The sequence below is a fragment of the Microcaecilia unicolor genome, chromosome 2, assembly GCF_901765095.1.
Source record: "Microcaecilia unicolor chromosome 2, aMicUni1.1, whole genome shotgun sequence".
Classification (NCBI taxonomy): Eukaryota; Metazoa; Chordata; class Amphibia; order Gymnophiona; family Siphonopidae; genus Microcaecilia; species Microcaecilia unicolor.
This window is the reverse complement of record NC_044032.1, coordinates 104,956,359-104,980,652: the sequence shown is the minus strand read 5'-3', so window position 1 is coordinate 104,980,652 and position 24,294 is coordinate 104,956,359. Positions and strand designations below refer to the sequence as shown.

The 24,294-nt window shown below is 42.0% G+C and overlaps 1 protein-coding gene across 4 annotated transcripts in view; it reads right to left on the bottom strand.

Annotated features, from left to right (window-relative positions):
* Window positions 1–24,294, bottom strand: part of IPO11 (importin 11) — an 813,637-nt gene that overhangs the window by 503,410 nt on the left and 285,933 nt on the right. For all 4 annotated transcript variants that reach the window (XM_030193171.1, XM_030193174.1, XM_030193172.1 and 1 more), the window contains one exon: window positions 12,104–12,183. In XM_030193171.1, coding sequence (XP_030049031.1) covers window positions 12,104–12,183 — 80 coding nt within the window. The remainder of the gene's footprint in view (window positions 1–12,103; window positions 12,184–24,294) is intronic.

The following is a 24,294-nucleotide window of genomic DNA, read 5'->3' as shown; positions in this document are numbered from 1 at the left end:
ATCCTGCGGTAAGTTCCAAGTTTGTGTGTGCTAACCGCATGCTAAAAAATATAACAACATTTTTGTTGAAGGCGTGCTGAGGGGCAGAGAATAGGCATTACTGTGCTAATCAGTTAGTGCAGCCACATTATCATGCACTAACTGGTTAGTGCACGATTACCATGTAAGCACTTACCACCTACAAAATAGGTGTCGGCAAGTCCTTACACCATATTCTTTTTAATGGACATGCACTAATAGCAACATTAGCACATACTAATAATAAAAAATGAAGAGATTAAATGTATGTAAATGAAAAATGAAACTACACCTAAATAACAAATAAACCTCAAAATACATAAATGTAGTTTAAATATGGTGCTTAGTATCCATTAGTAGTCCAATAATAGTCTCAGCTGAAACAGCTCCAAAAGCTTCAATGGCTGATAACTGTGCACTCAATCATTTTACCATCTATTAATCAGATCTATCTTAATAAGAATTTTTTTATAAAAGGCCACTTATCTGATTGAGTTGAGCTTCAGCTTGTTTGAAGATGTTGCAAAAAAGACCACCAAAACAATTATGTGCTCAAAAAATAAACAAATGCTCAGTGATAAGTGATAAAAGTTATAGAAGCGTTCAAAATTTAAATCAGAAAGCATAAATACTGCAGCTAAAATTTTTTCAAAATCTCTGTTGCTTGAAGAGTCCTCAAGGTCAAAACAGCACTGAGCTACATGCTTCAGGAAAGGAGACTTTTGACTTCTGCAATCAATTAGCAGAGGCACCGTAAGGATCTGATTTATTAAAGTGTTTCTGCTCATAGGCACAAATAGGAAACAAAATCTTAGTAAGTCATTTCTAAAACAGCTACTGCTAATCTGGGAGAGGATTCCAACCCTCCCTCCCCCTCCCCAAACTTCAATGGGGACAATGTTGGGAAGGGTGGTTCAGGAAAGCGAGAGAGTTCATAAACGCTGGCTCCTTCCTTCTTGGACTAGCCTCCTAGATTAAGAAAACACAGAAAAATGTAGGCAGATACAGACCATAAGGCCTATCCAGTCTGCCCATCCATGCCATCTATTATCCCTATCATACTCCTTAGAGAATCTTAAGTACTTGTCTCAAGCTCTCTTGAATTCAGATACTATTTTCATCTCCACCACTTCCACCGGGAGGCCGTTCCCATAAATTCACCACCCCTTTCCACAAAGAAATATTTCCTCAGGATACTTCTGAGTCTATCCCCTTTCAACTTCATCCAATGCCCCTTCATTCCCAGTGCTTCCTTTCAACTGCAAGAGACTAGCCTCCTGTGCATTTATGCCACATAGTGTTTAAATTCTCTATCATATCTCCCCTCTCACCTTCATTCAAAATTATACATATAGAGATCTTTAAGTGTGTCTCCATATGCTTTATGATGAAGACCACTGAGCATTTTAGTAGCTACTCTTGGACTGATTCCATCCTGTTTATATCTTTTAAAAGGTGTGGTCTCCAGAACTGTACACAATATTCTAAATAAGGTCTCACCAGAGTCTTATACAGAGACATCATCTCCTCCTTTTTCTTACTGGTCATTCCTTTCCCTATGCACCCAAGAGTCTTTCTAGATTTTGTCATCGCCGTTTTCTCCCTGTTTGGCTACCTTAAGATCACCACATATCACACACCCAAGTCCTGCTCCTCAGTGTACAAAAGTACTTCATCCCCTAAACTGTACCATTCTCTCAGGGTTTTGCAGCCCAAATGCATGACCCTGCATTTTTTAGAATTAGATCTAAGCTGTAAAACTCTAGACAATTCCTCTTGCTTCACTAAGTCCTTCCTCATACTATCCACACCATCAGGGGTGTCTACCCTATTGCAAACAGCTCTTCAGCAATATTGCTTACAAAAATGTAAAAAAAGAACAGCCCCGAGATCCGAACCTTGAAGCACACCACTGGTAACATCCTTTTCCTCAGAACGAGCTCCATTTACTATTATCCTTTGTCACCTTCCCACTCAACCAGTTTCTAACCCAGTCAGTCACTTTAGGGTCCATACCGAGGGAACTCAATTTATTTATTAGCCGTTTATGCAGAACTGTGTCAAAGACAATTCTAAATTCTAAATATACCACATTTAGCGCTCCCCCTCAATCCAATTCTCTGGTCACCTAGTCAAAGAAATTAATCAGGTTTTGTATGCAGGATCAGGCCCTTACCTTTGGCTGTAATAAGAATGGAAGGGACCTGAGAGCATGACAGAATTTTAGCAACACAGGTCAGGGAAACTTCTGATCTTTGGGCAGCCAAGATGGCACCAATGAGCCCTCTCTATATCAAAGGGCTTCTAAAAATGTATACCCAGTGACACTGGGATAAATGCTTCTAGGAAGGCTACCATGTTCTGCCCTTCATCACCTTCCTGCAGCGTCCAAATTCATAAATTATTTCTCCTGTTATTGTTTGCACTAGACAGATGCATGGGAACAGGGATAGCAGGAATCCCACAGGAATCACCTCCAGGTCTGCCAGAATCTTGTGGGGATGGACCGAGGTCTCAGGGATCCCACGAGAAAGGATCGGGGTCCTGATGGGTTCCCACAGAATGGAAAATGAACCAAGTTGTTGCTTTCCCTTCCCACACATACCTCAGATCACTCTGGAGGTCTAGTGGCTTGCTTCGGGGCAGGAAAGATCCCCACTCTTCCTGCCTGCTGCCGCTGATCCTCTCGTTGCCGGCCGCTTAATACGGCTGCCGACTTCAGTGGAAGTCTTGAGAGGCCACTGCTTGAAGTCCCAGAAGCCACTTTAAACACGCGGCAGCCATAATAAAGATTGTACCATGACAGAATAGTTCTCCCAGAATTCAAAGCTAATGCAAAATCTACACATGCACACTCCCGTACAACATCAATCTGTTCCTTCAATCCCCTCTCTTAGTTCCATACTTCAAGCTATAGTTCAACTATCAGAACACAGGAGAGACTGAGTTTCTGATTAACCTTATTGTCCATGGAGAACATCTTTTACAGGTATGCCACTTTTCTTTCTTCATCAACAAGCAGGATTTAAACGAGCACAAGAATGGATGATTCCCAAGCTCATAGTTCCTCTAGCTAACTTTCTATCTGCTGACAATCAACTTAATTACATGGTAATGCAGGAGTTGAGCAGCTTACAACAACAAATTACTTGGTGCTATTTTACTGAAAGCACTGCCTCTGACTGGAGACTGGTATAAAGGTGAAGACAAAGTGAGGACCAAACAGTGAAACAGACTCTTGAAGAGCTACAGGAGCAGCAGTGTCTCGTATTCTATTAAGTTTTAAAAGACAGCCTGTAGAAGACACAGAAGGTCTAGTTCAGTCTTAGTGAAAAAATTTTTTTTTTTTTTTTAAAGCAGCATTATTAACTAGTTTCCCCTATAGTTTAAACAGAAACTTTCTCTAGAGGTAGAAACTTAACAGCCAAGAACCTTAAAAAATGATAGGAGCAGGGCTCAACTTTGTGTCCTAAAAGAAAGTTATTTTATGTTCTTTGGCTGTTGGAGAGGTAGCACCACTACTGACATGAATTAGGTGTTAAGGAGCAAGAAAGTAATAGTTGCAAAGGTTACTAAGGGCAATCTGATTACTGGGTTTAGCTTCAAAGGGTCTGTTTGAAGCAGTTCTCTTAGAATCAAAACTATATAGAGAGGAAAGGTCACATTTTCATTCTGAGAACTTCTGAGAGAAGAGGACATTTTCTCTAGGTGAGAGAACATTATTTGCTTTTTGTTTTGATAACTAAGACTGGTGTTTAAAACAGGAATTGTAGGATATTGAGAAAGATAGTTAGAATTTAAAAAATCTAACTTATTAGTTCTACATACCCTTTTCTCCATAGTATTAAAACTTAAACTTTCTGACAGAGAATTAACAGCCTTAGAAGGCACAGCGGGGTCTAATTCAGTCTTCATCCCCACCCCCCTCCCCAGCTCTCACCCACCCATAGCAAAACTCCTCATTTATAGTCATAATTCTAATCAGGATATCAAGAGGAGCGTCTTCATTAAGTTTAATTACATTTAGTTTCTGGAAGCAAACAGTAAATAATTACACATTATACCATATAATCTTAAGGCACTTTATATACTCAAATATTCTAGAACCTTGAGAAGTTTTAATTCAACAACTCTACAATACTAAGATGCAGACAGCAGTCCAGCAGCAAGAGGGGTGCTGATCCAGTCTTTGCACTGTGTCCATGTACAGTATCTTCCAATTGGTGATATGTTATATGTGTGTAATCGATGCAAAGAGCTTCAGTTCTCAGAGAACGAGTCCGTTCTCTTGAGGCTAGAGTATCAAACGGAGGAGTTGATGGAGACAGAGAAGTACATAGAGGAGGCCTACAGGAACATTGTAGACAACTACCACCTCCATCTGGCATTCCCTATGCTGCCTTAGAGGAGGGAGTTCTCCTAAAGAAGAGCATCACCCTGGTGAAGTTGAAGTATCCTGTCAGCCAGAACCAGCCCACCAGAAGAAGCATGTCCTCTTGCACCGAGGATGTGTCCTTGTATAGTATTACTAACAGCTATGAGCTTTGGTTCAAGGTGTGAGACTTTGGTTCAGATCTAAAATGAGGAAAAAAAATCTTACAGGCCCATGACTTTAACCTGAACTTCAGTGTGATTGATCTGTTGTGACATTCTGTTGCAGCAGAATGAGGAACGGGCGTGAGTGGAAAACAGAGTTTAACATCGTTTAGCAACATTGTGGTCACAGATGTTTTTGGAAAAACAGAACAGATGGCAGACCTCAGGAAGATGACTTAGTCTTCCAGTAAAAGCTAATCTATTTTGACCTTTCCAGTAAATACTAATCAACTTATTGCCATACCAATCAGTGGTAACCATTATACTAGAATATCCAATAGATGGGATTGTTGTCAGATTGTCTACGTATGACCTGTTATGTTAATGAACGTATATAAGTGATTGCACTTCCTGCTTCAATGGAGGAGAGAAGGCCCCAGCTGGGCTGCTCTCTCACATGAGAAACCAATCAATTTTATCTAAATTGGCAAGTAATCCAATTGTCTTCTCACAAGTAGCTTTGAGTCTTTTATATCTACTAATTGGCTTTGGCATTAGAGACTCAGACCCAGATAACATCTAGTACTACATTCCCATAACTAATTGGTTGTACATGTCGCTTGTATATTCTTTGGAGTCTTAGATATAGAGGTAATTTCATGTAGCAATATTCTGTACTCCCAGTGAGATATGACTGATCTGTTAATTGTACAAATACTTGATGAGGTATCTAATAAAGAGCAAACTGATGCAGCCTTGGGTGATTTATTTACTCCTAGGTATTGGGAGGGATAAATATACCCTAAAAATATACAGTCTCTAGGAGCTTCTGCACAGGACGGAAGGGTTGGGACGGCTGCTGTAGTTGGTGATTCGATTACTATGTATATAGATAGCTAGCTGGCTGGTGGACGTGAGGATCATCTGGTCACTTGCTGCCTGGTGCAAAGGTGGAAACCTCATGCATCACCTAAATAGGATTTTAGATAGCGCTGGGGAGGAGCTGGCTATCTTGGTAATATAGGTACAATGATATAGGGAAAATGTGGTAGAGAGGTTCCGGAGACAATTTAGGCTCCTAGATAGAAAGCTGAAATCCAGATCCTGCAAGGTAGCACTTGCAGAAATGCTCCCCTGATCTACGCACAGGGCCCAGAGACAGGGCAGAGCTCCAGATTAGCAATGCGTGGATGAGGTGATGGTGCAGGGAGGGAGGGTTTTAGATTTGTTAGAAACTGGGCAATATTCTGGGGAAGGGAAGCCTATTCCGAAAGGATGGGCACTACCTTAACAGGGTGGAACCAGGCTGCTGGCATCAGCTTTTTTTTTAATTCTTTATTTATAAATTTCTAATTTTACAATCACATAACATGACTGCAAAAGCAGTAACTGAATTTTACAAAAAACTGAAAAAGAAATATAAATCTAGGAGGTTTAACCTCCTCTAGGTAAATACTTTCATTTATTTAGTCCACTATTAAGTGAGGCAAAACACATGCAAAAATTCAAAATAAGAAATACTATAAACATACGAGCAGGAGAACTACTAAGCCCACAATTGAATTTAACAGCATTAGCCTACAGGATGTTCTGATTAGAACGATTCTCTTCCTCCTTAAAGGCAATAAAACATATAGAGGCATATTTTCAAAGCACTTTGGGAGGCTAAGTTCCATAGGTTTCTATGGAACTTTGGGAGGCTAAGTGCTTTGAAAATGAGCTTGATAGTTAACAGAGTTAAGAGAAAGAAAGCATCTGCAGGGAAATTTCAATAGGAATGTTCCTTCAAGGTAAGAGTCCTCTGCTTTAAACCCAAAAACTCACGCCTTCGTTTCAAAGTCTCTCTGTTTAAGTCTGGAAACATTTGTATTCTGGAACCGAGGAACAATGCCTTCGTATGTTTAAAGTATAAACGGAAGATGTTATATCTGTCAGATTCAAACACAAATGATACCAAAAGAGTGGTGCACTCAGTAATTACTTCAAGGGAACTTTCAAGAAATTCAGTTAGATTCAATCCCTGTTGCTGTTGTATTGAAGTTCCTTTTCCTGTAATATATTGAGCCCAAGTAATTGGAGGATATGCTTCTTTCGGAATAGCCAGAATTTCATTAAAGTATTTCTTTAACATATCAAGAGCCGATATAATCGGACATTTCGGGAAATTAAGCAGTCTTAGGTTTAATTTTCTGGCATTATTATCCAGGTACTCTAATTTCCTGTTAACAATCTCCCTTTCTTTCATGGCTGCCCCTGCAAAAGTTTGTAAGGATTTTATTTCACCTTCTAGCTTTAAAATTTTTCCTCCTGTTTTTGAACAGTCTCAGACAAAGATATATAGGTCTTTTTCAAACCACTCGTTTCTTCTGTAAAAGTTGAGTTACCTGGAGGAGAGAGCCGGTCAGCTCTTGAATCGCATCCCATTGGGTGTCCAATGTCACCGCACGTTCGGTTTTTTCTCTTCTCTTCCAGGTCACGGATAGCAGACCCCAGGGAAGGAAACGGTATCTCCCATCCTTCACAAGATAGTACTCTGGGGTAGAAGTAGCAGGGGGGCCTCCTCCAGATAACAAAGAACAATCACCACTCCAGGTTGTTCTTTAATCTGCTCCTCTGCTTGTAAAAAGCTGCTACCCGGTCTGGGAGGTGTCGTGCTCCAGGGAGAGCTCAAAGAGATCTCCTCTATGCTGCAGGCTTCCCTCTCTGAAAGAGAGAGGGAATGTCCGTTCGCAGTGGGCGTTGGAGTTCCCAGTGCCTGAGTAGCAAACATCGTCAGTGTAGTCTGGCAAAGTATGGGGTTCCCTCCAGGGTTAAGGAGGCCTGCCCCCTGGATTTCCCTTTTCTTTTCCCCATGTAAACGGGGAAGAAAAGAGCAGCTTTTAAACTGGAAACTGGTGGAAGGTCGACAGTCACTCAAAAGTGCATGTTTCAGAATAAGGTATTTTTCAAATATATCACAAAAAAAGGGAAGACAGGGCATACCGATAGCAAAGTTGCAATAGAGATGACAGTAGACCAGGTGTCTAAATAAAAAGCAGACAAATTTTCAAGACTGCACATAATCACTATCAATAGCTGAACAGATAAATAAGAAGAAAAAACATAGCTTGAAATGTCTATGTGCAAATGACAGAAGCCTAAGAAATAAGATGGGAGAGAGAATATATTGCAACTAAATAAAAAAATAGATATAGTAGGTATTTCTAAAGACTTGGTAGACACTGTCATAACAGGATTCAAATTACGTCACAGTGATAGGGGTAGTTCAAATTGATGGAGGGTAGCATTATATGTTAAGGAGGGCCTTGAATAGAATAGACTAAAAATCCTACAGGAAACAAAACACATCTTGGAATCCCTATGGATTGAAATTCCATGTGTAAAGGGGAAAAGGATAGTGATAGGAGTGTACTACTGTCCTCCTGGCCAGGAGGAACAGACAGATGTAGAAATGTTATTAGAAATTAGGGAGGCTAACAAACTGGGCACCACAATAATAATGGGTGATTTCAATTACCCCGATATTGACTGGATAAATGTAACGTTACAGCATGCTAGAGAGGTAAAATTCCTTGATGAAATCAAGGACTGCTTTAAGAGCAGCTGATTCAGGAGCCAACAAGAGCAGGAACAATTCTAGACCTAGCCCTTAGTGGAGCGCATGATCTGGTGAAGGAGGTAATGGTGCTGGGGCCTCTTCATAACAGTGATAACAACATGATCAGATCTGACATAAGCTCTGGAGTAACAGAGGAAATCCAATATGGTAGCATTTAACTTTTAAAAAGGAGACTATGATAAAATGAGAAGAACGGTGAAAAAAAAGAGTAGCTGCAAAGGTCAAAAATTTACATCAGGTGTGAATGTTGTTCAAAAATACTATCCTGGAAGCCCAGGCCAAATATATTCTGTGTATTAAAAAAGGAGGAAGGAAGACCAAACGGCAGCCAGCATGGTTAAAAAGTGAGGTGAAGGAAGCTACTAGATCTAAAAAGAAAATCCTTCAGAATATGGATGAAGGATCCAACTGAAAATAATAGGAAATGGCAAAAAGAAAGGCAAGTCAAAAGAAAAGCAACTTTGAAAATAAGATTGCGTTGGAGGCAAAAAAAAGTGAATCCAATCTCTGAAAGCTTGGATGATGTGAAGGGGCAATTTGTCAAACTGAAGAGTGATAAACCACCAGGCCCAGATGATATACATCCCAGAGTATTGATAGAATTGAAAAATGAACTTGCAGAACTATTGTTAGTAATATAATTTATCTTTAAAATCAAGCATTGGAAGGTGGCCAATGTAACACCAATTTTTTAAAAACGGTTCTAGAAGTGATCCAGGAAATTACAGACCGGCAAAATGGTAGAAATTATTATAAAGAACAAAATTACAGAGTATATACATAAGCATGATTAATGAGACAAAGCCAACATGGATTTAGTGAAGGAAAATCCTGCCTCACCAATCTGTCACATTTCTTTGAAGGGGTGAACAAACACGTGGATAAAGGTGAGCCAGTCGCTGGATTTTCAAAACACATTTGACAAAGTACCTCATGAAAGACTCCAGAGGAAATGGGAAAGTCATGGGGTAGGAGGTAGTTATTCTATTGTGGATTAAAAACTGGTTAAAAGATAGAAAACAGGAAGTAGGATTAAATGGTCAGTATTCTCAATGGAGAAGGGTAGATAGTGAGGTTTAGCAGGGGTCTGTGCTGGGACTGCTGTTTTTTAACATATTAATAAATGATGTAGAGATGGGAGTAACTAGTAAGGTAATTACATTTGCAGACAACACAAAGTTATTCAAAATTGTTAAATCGCAAGAGGACCTTATGAGACTGGGAGTCTGGGCATCGAATCTCAAAAAAGATATAGTGGAATTAGAAAAGGTACAGAAAAAGGCAAAAAAGAAATGATAAAGTGGATTGGACGACTTCTCTATAAGGATGGACATTTGGCCTGTCCCAATATGGCAATGCTTATGTTCTTAAGTAGTGCAAGTGTGTGTGTGGGGGGGGGAGGGGGCTGCTTGTGCAATTTATGATAAAATTCTGGCAGTACTCTTCATTCAGATGTAAAGATGTGACCATCTTTAGCAAGAATTAAGGATAAGAATGTAGGCCTACATTGTTATGATGAGACCGAGTACAAGGCTCATATTTAACCAGGGATTGACGTTCACAGGTCATTCTAGTGAATATAACAGCTACCAGAAAGAGTACTTTCCAGGTTAGATGTTCAACAGATGAGGATTCTACTGGCTCAAACGGCGGCTTCATCAAGATGTAAGAACCCCATTATGGTCCCACAAAACAGATAGCTTCTTTATTAATGGTTTAATATGCAAAAGGCTCTTTTTAAAAAAGTAGTCACTAGACCCAATAGATCCTTTTAGCTACTAACCTGTACCTTCTTTTCCATTTCTGACAAAGGTCCTTGACAAGTTAATTCTTGTTCAACTATGTGACTTTAAGAATGACATCTTGAACCCCTACCAATTTGGTTTTCAGAAATCAAATAGCACTAAGACCATACTACTATCTAATTTTATATTATTTGACAGGGATTTGATTATGGTTCTTTTTTAATTGCATTTATAAACTTGTATTACATAAAGATAATACTTGAAAATACCACAAAGTAAACAATTAGGATACCAATAAAGAAAGAATAAACCACATAATCTGGTAATAAGTACACATTAAGGGAACAGCATAGGATAACAAATTAATGATAACAAAAAAGAAGAATTTGCTATCTAGCAGGCAAATATTATACCTAGTACCCTAGTTATACATTCTCAATGCGTAAGAAAAGAAATAATACACATTCTGACTGTTCTGGTACTACCTTATCCTTCAAAAATCCCTCTGACAAGAATCAAAGAACACACATGATTCTGATATGTAACCAAACATTTACATGGAAGATTATGGTTCTTTTTTATCCCTACCTTAAATGATACAGAAACATATTCTATCTAATATAATAATTTGCTCCTCCAACATTCCAATGTGTCTCACTGGGATCGTAACCACCTGCTGACATCACTCCTTCAACGTTCCAATGTGTGTCACTGGGATTGTAACCACCTGCTGACGTCACTCCTCCAACATTCTCTGTCTCCCCTCCCTGTTCCATGGGACCCTGGAACTGGAAGGGAGGGATGGAGGGACAGAGGGAGGGGGACCCTGGAAATGGGAGGGAGGGGGACACTGGAACTCGGAGGGGGGAGGGAGGGGGGGCTGGAACTCGGAGGGAGGTGGAGAGGGCAGGGGAGAGATGCTGCACATGGATGGATGGATGGAGGGGACAGGGCACAGAGGACGTTGCCTGCATATGGATGAATGCAGGGGAGAGAGCAAAATGCAGGGGAGGGAGGGGACGACCCTGGAACTCGGAGGGAGGGAGGGGACGACCCTGGAACTCGGAGGGAGGGAGGGACGACCCTGGAACGCGGAGGGAGGGACGACCCTGGAACTCAGAGGGAGGGAGGGAGGGACGACCCTGGAACTCAGAGGGAGGGAGGGAGGGAGGGAAGACCCTGGAACTGGGAGGGAGGGGGGGCCCTGGCACACACTCTCATGCTCACACACACACTCTCTCTCTCACAGACACACTCGCACCCAGTCTCACTATCTCTCTGTCACACACACACACTCGCTTATTCACTCTCTCTCTCACACAGTCATTCTCACACACACTCTCTCAAACATACACACTCCGAGGAAAACCTTGCTAGCGCCCGTTTCATTTGTGTCAGAAACGGGCCTTTTTTTTACTAGTTAACATAATAACATAATAGATGATGGCAGATAAAGACCAGCATAGTACATCCAGTCTGTCCAACAAGATAAACTCCTAGTATATACATGATAACACATGCATACTTGATCTCGAGCTGAGCTTGCCATTTTCAGGGCACAGACCCTAGAAGTCTATCTGGCATTGACTTAATTTTCATGTACTGGAGTTGCCATCAAAGTTCACTCTAACCCAACCAGATCTATCTAGCCATAATTGGGGCACAGCCTGTAGAAGTCTGCCCAGCACTAGCCTTATTTTCCGAACTACTGGATTTGCCACTTAAGCAGAGCTAAATTGTTTTGATTCCATTCTCTTTCCATATAGGAATCCTTTGTGCTTATCTGTGGCTTTTGAATCATAATAATTTATTAGAGAGGTTGAGTGACATCAAGGTTTCAGGTGAAAGTCTGGGAATGTTCAGCATGTTCTCTACCACTTGGCTTTAGTGCAAGAGATTGGAGACAGTGTGGCAATACTGATGAAAGTACCAGTACAGTGTCTGCTTTGATGACCTCACAAGGATGTGGGGGAAGGGGAAGGGAAAGGGAAATGGTGGATTGAGGGGAGGAGTGGAGAAAGAGAGATTACCCTAAATTTTAAGCTGAAAAGAATTACCTATATACAAAAGTCAAACACTCAGTTATATGCTCAGTTTTTGGGCATATAGTCTTCAATTTATATATTTATACATGGTAGTTACATTTCAACAAATGGAAGATATCAGTATTTAAAATTCTACATACCTGTAAAAATTCATAAGCTGCCAAATAGATATAAGCATTAATTATCTGAAAGCAGGTTTTGAGATTTTCTGAACTGAGCTCTGAAATAGAGAAAACAAAAAACCTATGTTGTTAATCTGATTTACTTACAAATATAGTGTTTACTCTCCTGTGAAAGACATCTTTTAGTACTTTCTAATTGCTTCAAATTCTATATCCTGCCATATTCAAGCCTCATGTGGAAAGATAACTTCTATATAGTATGTATACACTATAAGTGATAATGCACATGCAACAAGTGTTTTTTTTAAGGCATAAAAATTCTAAATCAAGGAGTTATGACTTGAAGGTGAGGAAGCATACTCAGATGTAAAGTAAAGCACTTTTTCATGGAAATGGTGGTGAATGTATGGCGCTGTCTTCCAATTCAGGAAATGAAAGCAAAACAAGTACCACAACTCAAAGGAAAAAAAAAGGCACTAGACAAGCACAGAGGATTTTTGGTAGTAGCGAACAAGAAAAAGGCAGAAACTATACAGCTTTCAATATTGTACCAGAAGAAGAAGAAGATGCGCAAGGTTGTTGGGGTTTGATGTTTATACATGCCATCGTATTCTCTGTTTCTAAACCATAATGACCACCACTGGCTAAGCAATTAAAGTTTAGCCATCTTCAGAGTAATTGTCAGCACTGTACCACAGTGTTTTTCAAGTCGGTTTTGGAGTAGCCCCTTGGCAGGTTTTCAGGGTTTCCACAATGAATACGTATGGCCTCCACTGTATGTAAATCTCTTTCATGTATATTCATTGCGGATACCCTGAAAACCTGACTGGCAAAGGAGTACTCCAGGACTGACTTGGGAAACACTGATGTACCAGACACTGAATTCATACCAACAACTGCATATATCTTTGTGGTACATGCAACAATCATCCCATTCGGTACTAGTTACAATGATGGTTATTCCCATTATGAAGCAAAAGATCAACAAGTAATCAAAGTGGGCACATGACAGAGCTCAGCTTTTCCACTTGGTAACTTCATAAAGAACCCACTAATTCCACTTCAACAAATATTAAGTACTGCAGATCAAAAATAATTTTCTATCAACAGTCTTTTTCTGGGATAAATATGCAGTTTTATATATTTATTTACAAGCTTAAAGATTCCATATACAATGCACTGTGGAAGTCTACATGAGGATAGATATTCAGACCATGGTGGTCTGCATTTCTTAAAATGCTGACTGCTGTGGGTAGAATTAGCCCCCGATATTCAATGCTGGGCCATGTCTGACCACTAGCAACAAATATCCAAGATTAATTCCTCAGGTGCTGGCTGCCGTGTCTTCTGCGGGTCCTTGTCGATATTCAGCCAGGACCCAGATAAGACATTTATGTGGGTCCCAGCTAAATATCAGCTGGGACACGCCAAAAGTATACCTGTCCCCTTCTGATGTCCAGTCCCCTCCCCCCCCCCTTGGAAACCCAGCAAGCCCCCCCCCCCCAGATTCCCTCCCCATGGTCACAGAGATTTTGAGCCTGCTAACCAACTGAGCAACCACATAAAATTAGTACAGAAAAAAGACTGTCCTAACTTTATGCTGCAGAGTCAACCAAGCACCGGTCGGTACCCAGTTAACTTCCACATCCTGACTTGAAGTGCTGCCAACCCCCTCCGTCCCACCCCTGCATCCTCACCCTGGAACATCCAAAATTCCCATTTCGATCCCCTCCGCCCCACTGCAAGACCCCCATACAAGACTCCTTTCCGATGACTGCTGGCCACTCCCACAGAAGCACAGTAAGATCCCCCCCCCCCCCCCGGATCCCTCTCCCTTCCCCGTGGAACAGCAAGCCCCCTACAAGGTCATGGGTATATCTACCCATTTCCTTGCTGGTCCAGTGGAGAAATGAGCAAGAGCGATACCCACTTGATCCTGTCCACTGTGGCTGCATGTCTAAAACGGCTGCCACGACCTCTAGCAGCAGACTAAGTACGTAGGTCATGGCAGGCATTTTAGATAAATAGCCACTATGGACAGAAGCAGGTAAGCATCACTGCTGCCAATTTTACCACTGAACCATCAAGGAAATGGGTAGATATACCCATGACCTTGTAGGGGGCTTGCAGTTCCACGGGGAAGGGAGAGGGATCCGGGGGGGGGGGGGGGAGGAATCTTACTGTGCTTCTGTGGGAGTGGCCAGCAGGCATCGGAAAGGAGTCTTGAATGGCATATGGGGTGTGGGGGTCTTGCAGTGGGGCGGAGGGGATCGAAATTGGAATTTTGGATGTTCCAGGGTGAGGATGCAGGGGTGGGATGGAGGGGGTTGGCAGCACTTCAGGCCAGGGCGTGGAAGTTAACTGGGTACCGACTGGCGCTTGGTTGACTTTGCTGCATAAAGTTAGGACAGTCTTTTTTCTGTACTAATTTTATGTGGTTGCTAAGTTGGTTAGCAGGCTCAAAATCTCTGCTAACTGGCTAGTTTTCTGCTCTACCTTAACTCCGCTCCCAGACTGCCCACAAATTAGTCAGTTTCAGAATGGGTGGTTTGACGGGATATTCACTGGCACTATTTGGTTTAATGCTGCTGAATATCCCCAGATAGACCTGCACAAGCAAATTAAAGATAGGAGCCTCTCCAGGCCATTTAAATTGCTTTTAATATCTACCCATGTGTACAAAAACAACAGACAAAACATAAGACTTAAAGCACCTAAAAACCGCATTAGCAAAACATCCCAACCGCTTATGAAATATTTCAAACCCCATGAAATGACTGTGCAAACAACCAGGGACCCATCGGGAGTTTTGCAGTTGGATTAAATGAGCAGCTAAGTCGCTCTATATATACATTTTTTGTTTTTCTTATAAGTTTGTATCATTTCATCGTTCATATATATGGATGAGCACAATATGATTTTTTTGAGCACAATAAAGAACAAAAATATATTTTAGGAGGTTTTTTGGCCAATGATGACATAATGGCCCGTTGAGTTCATCCGGAATTTAGTGAGCACCCCAAAGTGGCCTACCGCTGAAAATCAAATCTAGGGGAATTATTTAAAAAACGGACTTTGGACAATATTGAGGGCAAACACTCCCCCTGTGGTAGATGTATATATTGTAAGCACGCGTTGAATATAACATGGATTCATATTCCAGGGTCTGGTAGGCGCTTCTATTTACATAATAGCGAGAGGGTGGTATATTGCATTATATATGCCCTTGCTTCCTTTACTACATTGGTCACACTAAGAGAAAATTAAACAATCGTTTGGCAGAACATATTAGCAATTTAAGAAATCATAGAATAGAGGCGCCGCTGGTTAACCATTGGTTAAATAAAAATCATACGATCGAAGATCTCAAATGTGTGGTGTTGGTGCAATTACCATTTCCCAAGAAGGGGGGTGATATTAGTGCCCATTTGTTCAATATAGAACAAAGATATATCTTTGAATGGAATACGGAGGCCCCTAGGGGCCTTAATTTGGAAGTAGAATGGAATTAGGCTTGTGTCACTCCCCAGTATGGGTGGAGTTTAGGGCTATTTAATGCCCTCTACATGTCATAAAATTTATAACGTATGAGTGTGTTGTTTTACGACCACGCTTTGGAATAAAGTCCCAATGGTAAGCAGCTTTAAGATATTTAAAATGTCTTATGGTTATTTACAATTTATAACAATGATATAAGAGATGTGAGAATCTGGCATGTTTTTATGTTCATTTTTTTGTAGATTCTATCTATTAGCTCCTCCTGAGGAAGGAAGAAAAGAAATGCGGCTCGCACAGAGGATCTGGAGAGAGTCTGGAAGAATTGAAGGCATTGAGCTGAACCATTTTCATATGAATAGTTTCTCCGGTAGCCTTTTTCTGTCGAATCCTGTGTTGCTCCTAGGGGACAAACTCTTATTTACTCATTTTTGAAGACGGTTATTAATCCATTGACTGAAGGATCATTACAGCTTTAAGCCAGATGGTGGAGTCAATCTAGCTATGTACTTAATAATCAAAGTTGGATAACAACATGGACGGGATTGTATATATCTAATCATAGGTGTTAACTTGGATCTGAATTTTGAACTTTAACAGTGGCTGTTTTCGCCTGTATGAACATGTTAACCCTTTGAATGGCTTAAAGACTTATCGTTGAGATTTTAAGTTTGCATAGCAGAAAAAGGCCATTACCTGTTCAATCAATGTTTTGAGATTTATGACCTGTGCTGACATTGGTTGTGAATGGCGATAGGAACGAGTGGGTCTCCGGTGTGTGCACACAGTTGAATGGCAGATCAAGTGAGTTCTGCTGTATACTATTCTGTTAGGGCACAATGCGATGATATGATAAATAAATGTGCGTTGTGTTCAAATATATCTCTCTATATAAAACGCACCTCCAGCGTTCTAATGAAGCCTCTGTTAGCCAACATTCTAAGTGAAGGGGTGAGATCGCATTGTGTCTGCCCCGCCCACGCGTCAAACGTGATGACGTCGAGGGCGGAGCAATGACACTCAACCAATCGCATCGCTCGGCAGCGAAGCGTCAGGGAAGGAGGCGGCGCTCTCGACGTCTAGCCTTCCCTTCGCTGTGTTCCGCCTTCTTCTGACGTCAAGGATGATGTCAAAAGAAGGCGGAACACAGCGAAGGGAAACCTAGACGTCGGGTGCACCGCCTCCTTCCCTGACGCTTCGCTGCCGGAACCGCCACGGAGGTAAATTTAAAAACAAGAAAAAAAAAAACACATGTTGGGGGGAGAGAAGAGGGTGGCCACTAAAGTACAACAATGGGAGCGGGAGGGCAGGGGAGAAACGACAGCATGGATGCGAAGGGGGGGGGGGGGAGAAGAGGGCGGGCCAGGCTGGGACATGGCAGAGAGAGGAGCATGGATGCGAGGGGGGATCATGGAAGGGAGAGAGGGGACTTGCTCGAAAAGGATGAATGCAGGCGGCAGGGGAGAGAGGAGCATGGATGCCCATGGATTGGGAGGGGAGGGCTCAGGGAGAGAGGGGAATTGCTGGAAAGGGATGAATGGAGGGGGCAGGGGACAGAGGAGCATGGATGGGCATGGATTGGGAGGGCAGGGCTCAGGGAGAGAGGGGAATTGCTGGAAAGGGATAAATGGAGGGGACAGATGGGCATGGATGGATATGGATTGCAGGGCAGGCCTCAAGGAGAGAGGGGAATTGCTGGATAGGGATGAATGGAGGGGCCAGGTGACAAAGGAGCATGGATGGGCATGGATTGGAAGGGCAGGACTCAGGAAGAGGGGAATTGCTGGAAAGGGATAAATGGAGGGCACAGATGGGCATGGATGCATATGGATTGCAGGGCAGGCCTCAGGGAGAGAGGGGAATTGCTGGATAGGGATGAATGGAGGGGCAGGTGACAGAGGAGCATGGATTGGAAGGGCAGGACTCAGGAAGAGGGGAATTGCTGGATAGGGATGAATGGAGGGCACAGATGGGCATGGATGCATATGGATTGCAGGGCAGGCCTCAGGCAGAGAGGGGAATTGCTGGATAGGGATGAATGGAGGGGCCAGGTGACAGAGGAGCATGGATTGGAAGGGCAGGACTCAGGGAGAGGGGAATTGCTGGATAGGGATGAATGGAGGGGACAGATGGGCATGGATGGATATGGATTGCAGGGCAGGCCTCAGGACAGATGGGAATTGCTGGATAGGGATGAATGGAGGGGGCAGGTGACAGAGGAACATGGATGGGCATGGATTGGGAGGGCAGGGCTCAGGGAGAGAGGGGAATTGCTGGAAAAGGATGAATGGAGGGGGCAGGGCACAGATGGGCATGGATTGGGAGGGCAGGGCTCACACTCTCTCTCTCATATACAATGTCTTTCTGACTCTCACTCTCACACACTCTATCTCACACTGTATCACATTCACTCTCTATGTGCCACACACTCACTCACACACTCGCTTGGTCTCATACACTCACTCTCACAGAGAATCTGTGTCTCACACACACTCTCTCTCTCGCCCACACACACACACTCTCTCTCACACTGTGTCTCACATACACACTTGCACATACTCTCATTCTCACACACACACTCTGTCACAAACACCCACACTCACTCTCTCTCTCACACACTCACACTTTCACTCTGACTCTCAAACAGTCACTCTCACATACACTCTCCCAAACATACAAACTCCGAGGAAAACCTTGCTAGCGCCCGTTTCATTTGTGTCAGAAACGGGCCTTTTTTACTAGTATATATACAATTTGTGTGAGTACTTCGATAAATAGATGTAACTATTAGTGCCAATGTTATAAAACTGCCCCATCTGTGTACACTTGGGGTGTGCAAACCTTGAGCTCTTTCATTAATACTTGAGGATCATAGATCAATTTTAGCAAGCAATGGAAAAGCTGCTGGTACTCAGCACCACCAAGTACTCCCTGAAAAACATCACTGAAAACATGTATAACTATAAGATGGTAGGAAACACTTCTATGATACTGCCAAGGGTTCCATGTACCCAGGACTTTTTTTAAACAAACCTAAATTTTAAAATCAAGCATGCCACAATATATCATGATTTAGAGGACTGAAGCTGCTCAATCTTTAATCTCATAGATCACAATACACTCACTATAGGAGGCTAATCCTAAAGTAACATTAATTTTTGTTATGCCTTCTTAAGTAAATAAGTACTGCTGCCACAAGTATACAAACATATCCTTAGGTAAAATAAGCAAAGAAGATTTTGAGTTCAGTACAAAATATAAGATTTCCAAAGAGAAACGAACTGCTGAAGAGTCCTTTCTATCATCTCTAGGTCACTGAGCATCTGATGGCTGTGTGGATCTCTCTCTTGACAATTGTCTTCTAATTTAGTTTGATTACATAAAAGCATGGAAATTATAAGGGTTTTGCTTTCAACTGACTGCTTAGAATATGGCAGGATTTTAAATAGGGGCATGTTAGTATACTATCTGACAAGTACTTTTGTGACTTTGGTTACCTGATACAAAATAGTTGGGTGTGCATCAATGGAAACTGGCTTTATGCTTCACTCACTTAAGCTACCAAGCCTAATTCATATTGACCCAGGGAGAAATGATTCAGCTAGATCATGATAATGTATTTGAGGTCTATGGCAGTGGACGGAAAAAAAAATCCTCAATAAGTAAGATGTTAAATGTATCCCTCATGAATATCTTAAAACAGGGTTGTGTAACTTCATCCAGTCAGGTTTTCAGGATTTCCCCAATGAATATGTATGAAATCCATTTGTATGCACTCCCTCCATTGTATGCAAACAGATCTCATGCCTATTCATTGGGGAAATCCTGAAAATCCGACCTGGTGAGGGCCGAGATTGGATACCCCGTCTTAAAACGTTATAAACCATCAGTGCCTTCAATAACTAAGATTATAAACGGCAATATGAGATTGTTTTGCTCATGCTTGCTTATTCTGTACAGTGTTTACATACACACAAAACAGTACTACTACTACTGCTTAAGAAGTTATAGGGCACACTATTTTTGAAGACCAGTATGATAATGTATGCAAGCATTGGAGGCTTGGGCCGTTAAACATGCAGCCAAACAACAGCTCAGAGGCAAACAAAATGATTTATTCAAATATTTAAAAGTCTAAATATAAAGAGACATGTCTTCCTCACAGGTTTTTCCAGCTTACAAATGCCCATTTAAATTGGGGTCTGGTCTCTGCCCACCCACCAAACGAATACACAGTTATGAAGAAAGTACAAACTTTAGCTTGCCCTACTTTGCAGGATACATAGCTACAAACCTGCCTTTAAGTCTCTTGGGGTCCATCTCCTTATGTCCCTGTCCCTCTCTCTCTGGCAAAGCAAAAACTGCTTCCTACCTTGCAGTATACCAGCTGCAAATCTCTTATTAGGCCCTTGAAATCTTGAGGTCAGTCCTGGAGGTTGTTTCCCTTCCTCTCTGGGCCTCTCTAGCTTGTCTAGGGTTTGACTTGGCTGGCTGAAGCACTCATTCTCACTTAGCCCTCTTAAGATGGCTCTGTGTTTAAGGGGAGCTGCAGTTTTCTATACACTCTATCACAATGAAATAGATTCTGTAGCACACAAGCTGAATCAAATTTAGGTTGAACAAAACCATTAAAAGTTTTTCCCTCTTTGACAGTTAATTAATTTGAAGAGTTTTAGAAAGGAGCAGGAACATCACAGAAGGCAAATTTCAAAACACTCAAATGCTACTGAAAAATCTCAATTGTTTCATCCAATTAATAAAACTTTATCTGGAAGACTGGGCTAGTTCTGTATTACAATCTCAGAACTTTGCCCAGTTAATACTTATTTAGTATGTATTTTATAGCTCAAGTCCTTAAAAGAATAGATTACAGAAATCATCTTTAATGTGGTCCTTCAAATATATAAATGCATGGTTTCCAACCTGTATGTAAAGCAGCTTCCTGTATTTTAGGCACTGCATGTCTCCCTGAATTTCAGGACGAAAGAGGCAAGTAGAGCTCCAAAGTCTCAATGAGTGGTTGAGATGATATTACAGGGATGAAGGATTTAGATTTGTTAGGAACTAGGCAACATTCTGGGAAAGGGTGGCTTCCACCATAACTGGGATGGAATCAGGCTGCTGGAACTAACATATTAAAATGAGGTAGAGCAGCTTTTAAACTAGAATGGGGGGGGGGGGGGGAGCTGACAGTCGCTCAAGAGCATATGGTTCAGAGTGGAACATCCTTGAAGGATACTATTAAACAGGTGTATAATAGTGTCACTACTTATCTCTGGGAAAGATAGGCCAAGCAGGCTTGGTTTGTGCTTTTGATGAGCAAGGCCTGAATTAAAATCAAATTGGCTGTCTGACCCTAAAAAAAGAGAAGTTTCAGTGACACGTCTTTTGACAGTCGGCAGCTGACGGATATCGAAATGTAGCTCTGATGAGAATAGCTTGAGAAATTGGCAGGTGAAAGTTAAAATAAGAACTTTGTGGTCAGGTGACCAATGGGTGCATCGGGAAGTCCAGGTGTGGAAAAGCAGAAGGAGGATGTTTGGGCGGAGTGGTGCAAATCAGTGGTTTAGGGATGGAACAAAGGTCAGTAACGGTCAAATTAGATGGAAATATCATTGGCCAAAAAGGATATTTAAGAACTGACAGCTCCAATGCAAAGGGGAGACCATCATAGGCATGTCTGGCCTCCCGGCCGCTCCGTCTGATGAATCCCCACAGGCAGCTCCTTGTGACTCTGGGCAAGTCACTTAACCCTCCATTGCCCCATGTAAGCCGCATTGAGCCTGCCATGAGTGGGAAAGCGCGGGGTACAAATGTAACAAAAAATAAATAAATAAATAAATAAATATATGCCTATATTCTTATAATTGACTGCTTGCTGTGGGTAAGATAATTAACTTCATATTTTAACCTATCTCCCGTGCTCTTCTCTCATTCTTTCTATTGATAATTGTCTGCATTCTATACCAGGGGAGAAAAGTGCACTTCTCCCCTGGGTGGAGTCAGTAAGGTAACATTAGAAGCAGCCTAGGGGACATTCCGGTATTTGGGATACCTTCAGCTGGTCTGAGGTGTCTTGAAGATAGGAAATTACCCAGAATTTTGTACACAGGACATTTAGGGAATCCCAAAAGAGAGGTTTCAACTATGGTAAAAACAAAGCCAAGAGTGTTAAAAGGCAACAGAGTAAAGGAAGCAAATTATCCTCATTAACATCTAAGCAGCCTGTAGATGCAGGGAAAACACACAATTTGAACTGTCTGTATACAAATGCTAGAAATCTAAAAAATAAGATGGAAGAATTAGAGTATATAGAACAAAATGAAGAGGTAGATATAATAGGCTTATCTGAGACCTGGTAGGAGGAGACAATCAATGGGACACTGTGTTATCACAGTACAAATTATATCGCAATGATAGAGTAAATCAAATGGAGGGGGGGTTGCGTCATATGTTAAAGAGGAAACTGAGTACATGAAAACTATAGAAGAATAAGGATGTAACGTTAGCAACAGGATTCAGGACTAAACAGCAGAGTTACCCAATTTCCCAGCTTTCTTAATTTCTGTTAAAATTTCTTCATCTGTCTGTTCGTTTTGTCCTGGCAGATGGTAGTATAGCAGTCCTTCTCCAGTATACTCTTTCCCTTCTTACATAGAATTTCTATCCACTGCAGTGCCCTCTAGGGTGCCCGGTTGGTGTCCTGGCATGTGAGGGGAACCAGTGCACTACAAATGCTGGTTCCTCCCACGACCAAAGGGCTTGGATTTGGTCATTTTTGAGATGGGCGTCCTCGGTTTCCATTATCGACGAAAACCGAGGTCACCCATCTCTAAGGTCAACGATCTCAGCATTTAGGTCAACCTAAATGCTGAGATTTGGGCGTCCCCGACCATATTATCGAAACGAAAGATGGACGCCCTCTTTAGAGATGGGCGCCCTTAGAGATGGTCGTCCCCGTTCGATTATCCCCCTTCCTTATGACACTGGGCATCTAAATGACAGATGACATTTAAAGTGAGCAAGTGCAAAGTGACGCATGTGGGAAAGAGGAACCCAAATTATAGCTATGTAATGCAAGGCTCTACATAAGGAGTCACCGACCGGGAAAGGGATCTAGGCATCATCGGTGATGGTACGTTGAAACCCTCTGCTCAGCGTGCAGCGGCAGCTAAGAAAGAAAATATAATGTTAGGTATTATTAGGAAACAAATAGAAAACAAAAATGAGGATGTTATAATGACATTGTATTGCTCCATAGTGCGACCGCACCTCAAATATTGTGTTCAATTCTGGTCACCACATCTCAAAAAAAGACGTGGAGGGTCATAATCAAACGGGGTGCCCAAGTTTTCCCGAGGGCGTCCTCGCAGGACATCCCCGTGAAGGGGCGGGAAAACCCGTATTATCGAAACAAGATAGGCGTCCATCTTTCGTTTTGATAACACGGTCGGGGACGCCCAAATCTCCACATTTAGGTCGACCTTAGAGATGGTTGTCCCTAGAGATGGTCGTCCCCGATTTTCGGCGATAATGAAACCCGAGGGCGCCCATCTCAGAAACTACCAAATCCAAGCCATTTGGTCGTCGGAGGAGCCAACATTCGTAGTGCACTGGTCCCCCTCAAATGCCAGGCCACCAAACGGGCACCCTAAGGGGCACTGCAGTGGACCTTCAGAAAAAGCTCCCAGGTGTATAGCTCCCTTACCTTGTGTGTTGAGCCCCCCAAAACCCACTCCCCACAACTGTACACCACTACCATAGCCCTTAGGGATGAAGGCCGATTTTGGGCACCGTCAACTACTTTCCGTTGAAAGATGGGCGCCCTTCTCTTTCGAAAATGAGCCCAATAGTGGAGTTAGGAAAGAGACAGAGAAGGGCAACGAAAATGATAAAGGCGATAGACAACTTCCCTATGAGGAAAGGCTAAAGTGGCAAGGGCTCTTCAGCTTGGAGAAGAGACAGCTGAGGGGAGATATGACAGAGGTCTGTAAAATAATGAATAGAATGGAACGGGTAGACGTGAATCGATTGCTTACTGTTTCAAAAAATACTAGGGGGCATGCAATGAAGCTACAAAGTAGTAAATTTAAAACGAATCGGAGAAAATATTTCTTCACTCAACGTGTAATTAAACGCTGGAATTCGTTGCCCGAGAATGTAGTAAAAGCAGTTAGCTTAGCGGGGTTTTAAAAAAGGTTTGGGTGGCTTCCTAAAGGAAAAGTTCATAGACCATTATTAAAATGGACTTGGGGAAAATCCACTGCTTATTTCTAGAATAGGCAGCATAAAATGTATTGTACAGTTTTGGGATCCTGCCAGGTACTTGTGACCTGGATTGGCCACTGCTGGATGCTGGGCTTGATGGACCTTCGGTCTGTCCCAGTATGGCAATACTTATGTACTTATAAAATGGTAAATTATTTTAAAGAGTGCTTCATCCAATAAATAATATACTTCCAGTATTCAAAACCACACTTACCTCATTTTATTTTCAGCTGCCAGTTGCTTCTTTCATCAAAAGTATGCTTCCCAACAGAGGCACTCCCTCTTATAATGAAGTCACCCAGAAGTATATTTCTCTTTTTGAGCTGTTTTATCAATGCCTTGGTGATTTTGTGTCTGCTGAGTATCACTGTTTATGCCTGGCTCCTAACTGGATTCCATTTCAGGACTGTCATACTTTTCCAATTCAGAAAAGATATCTTTTTTTA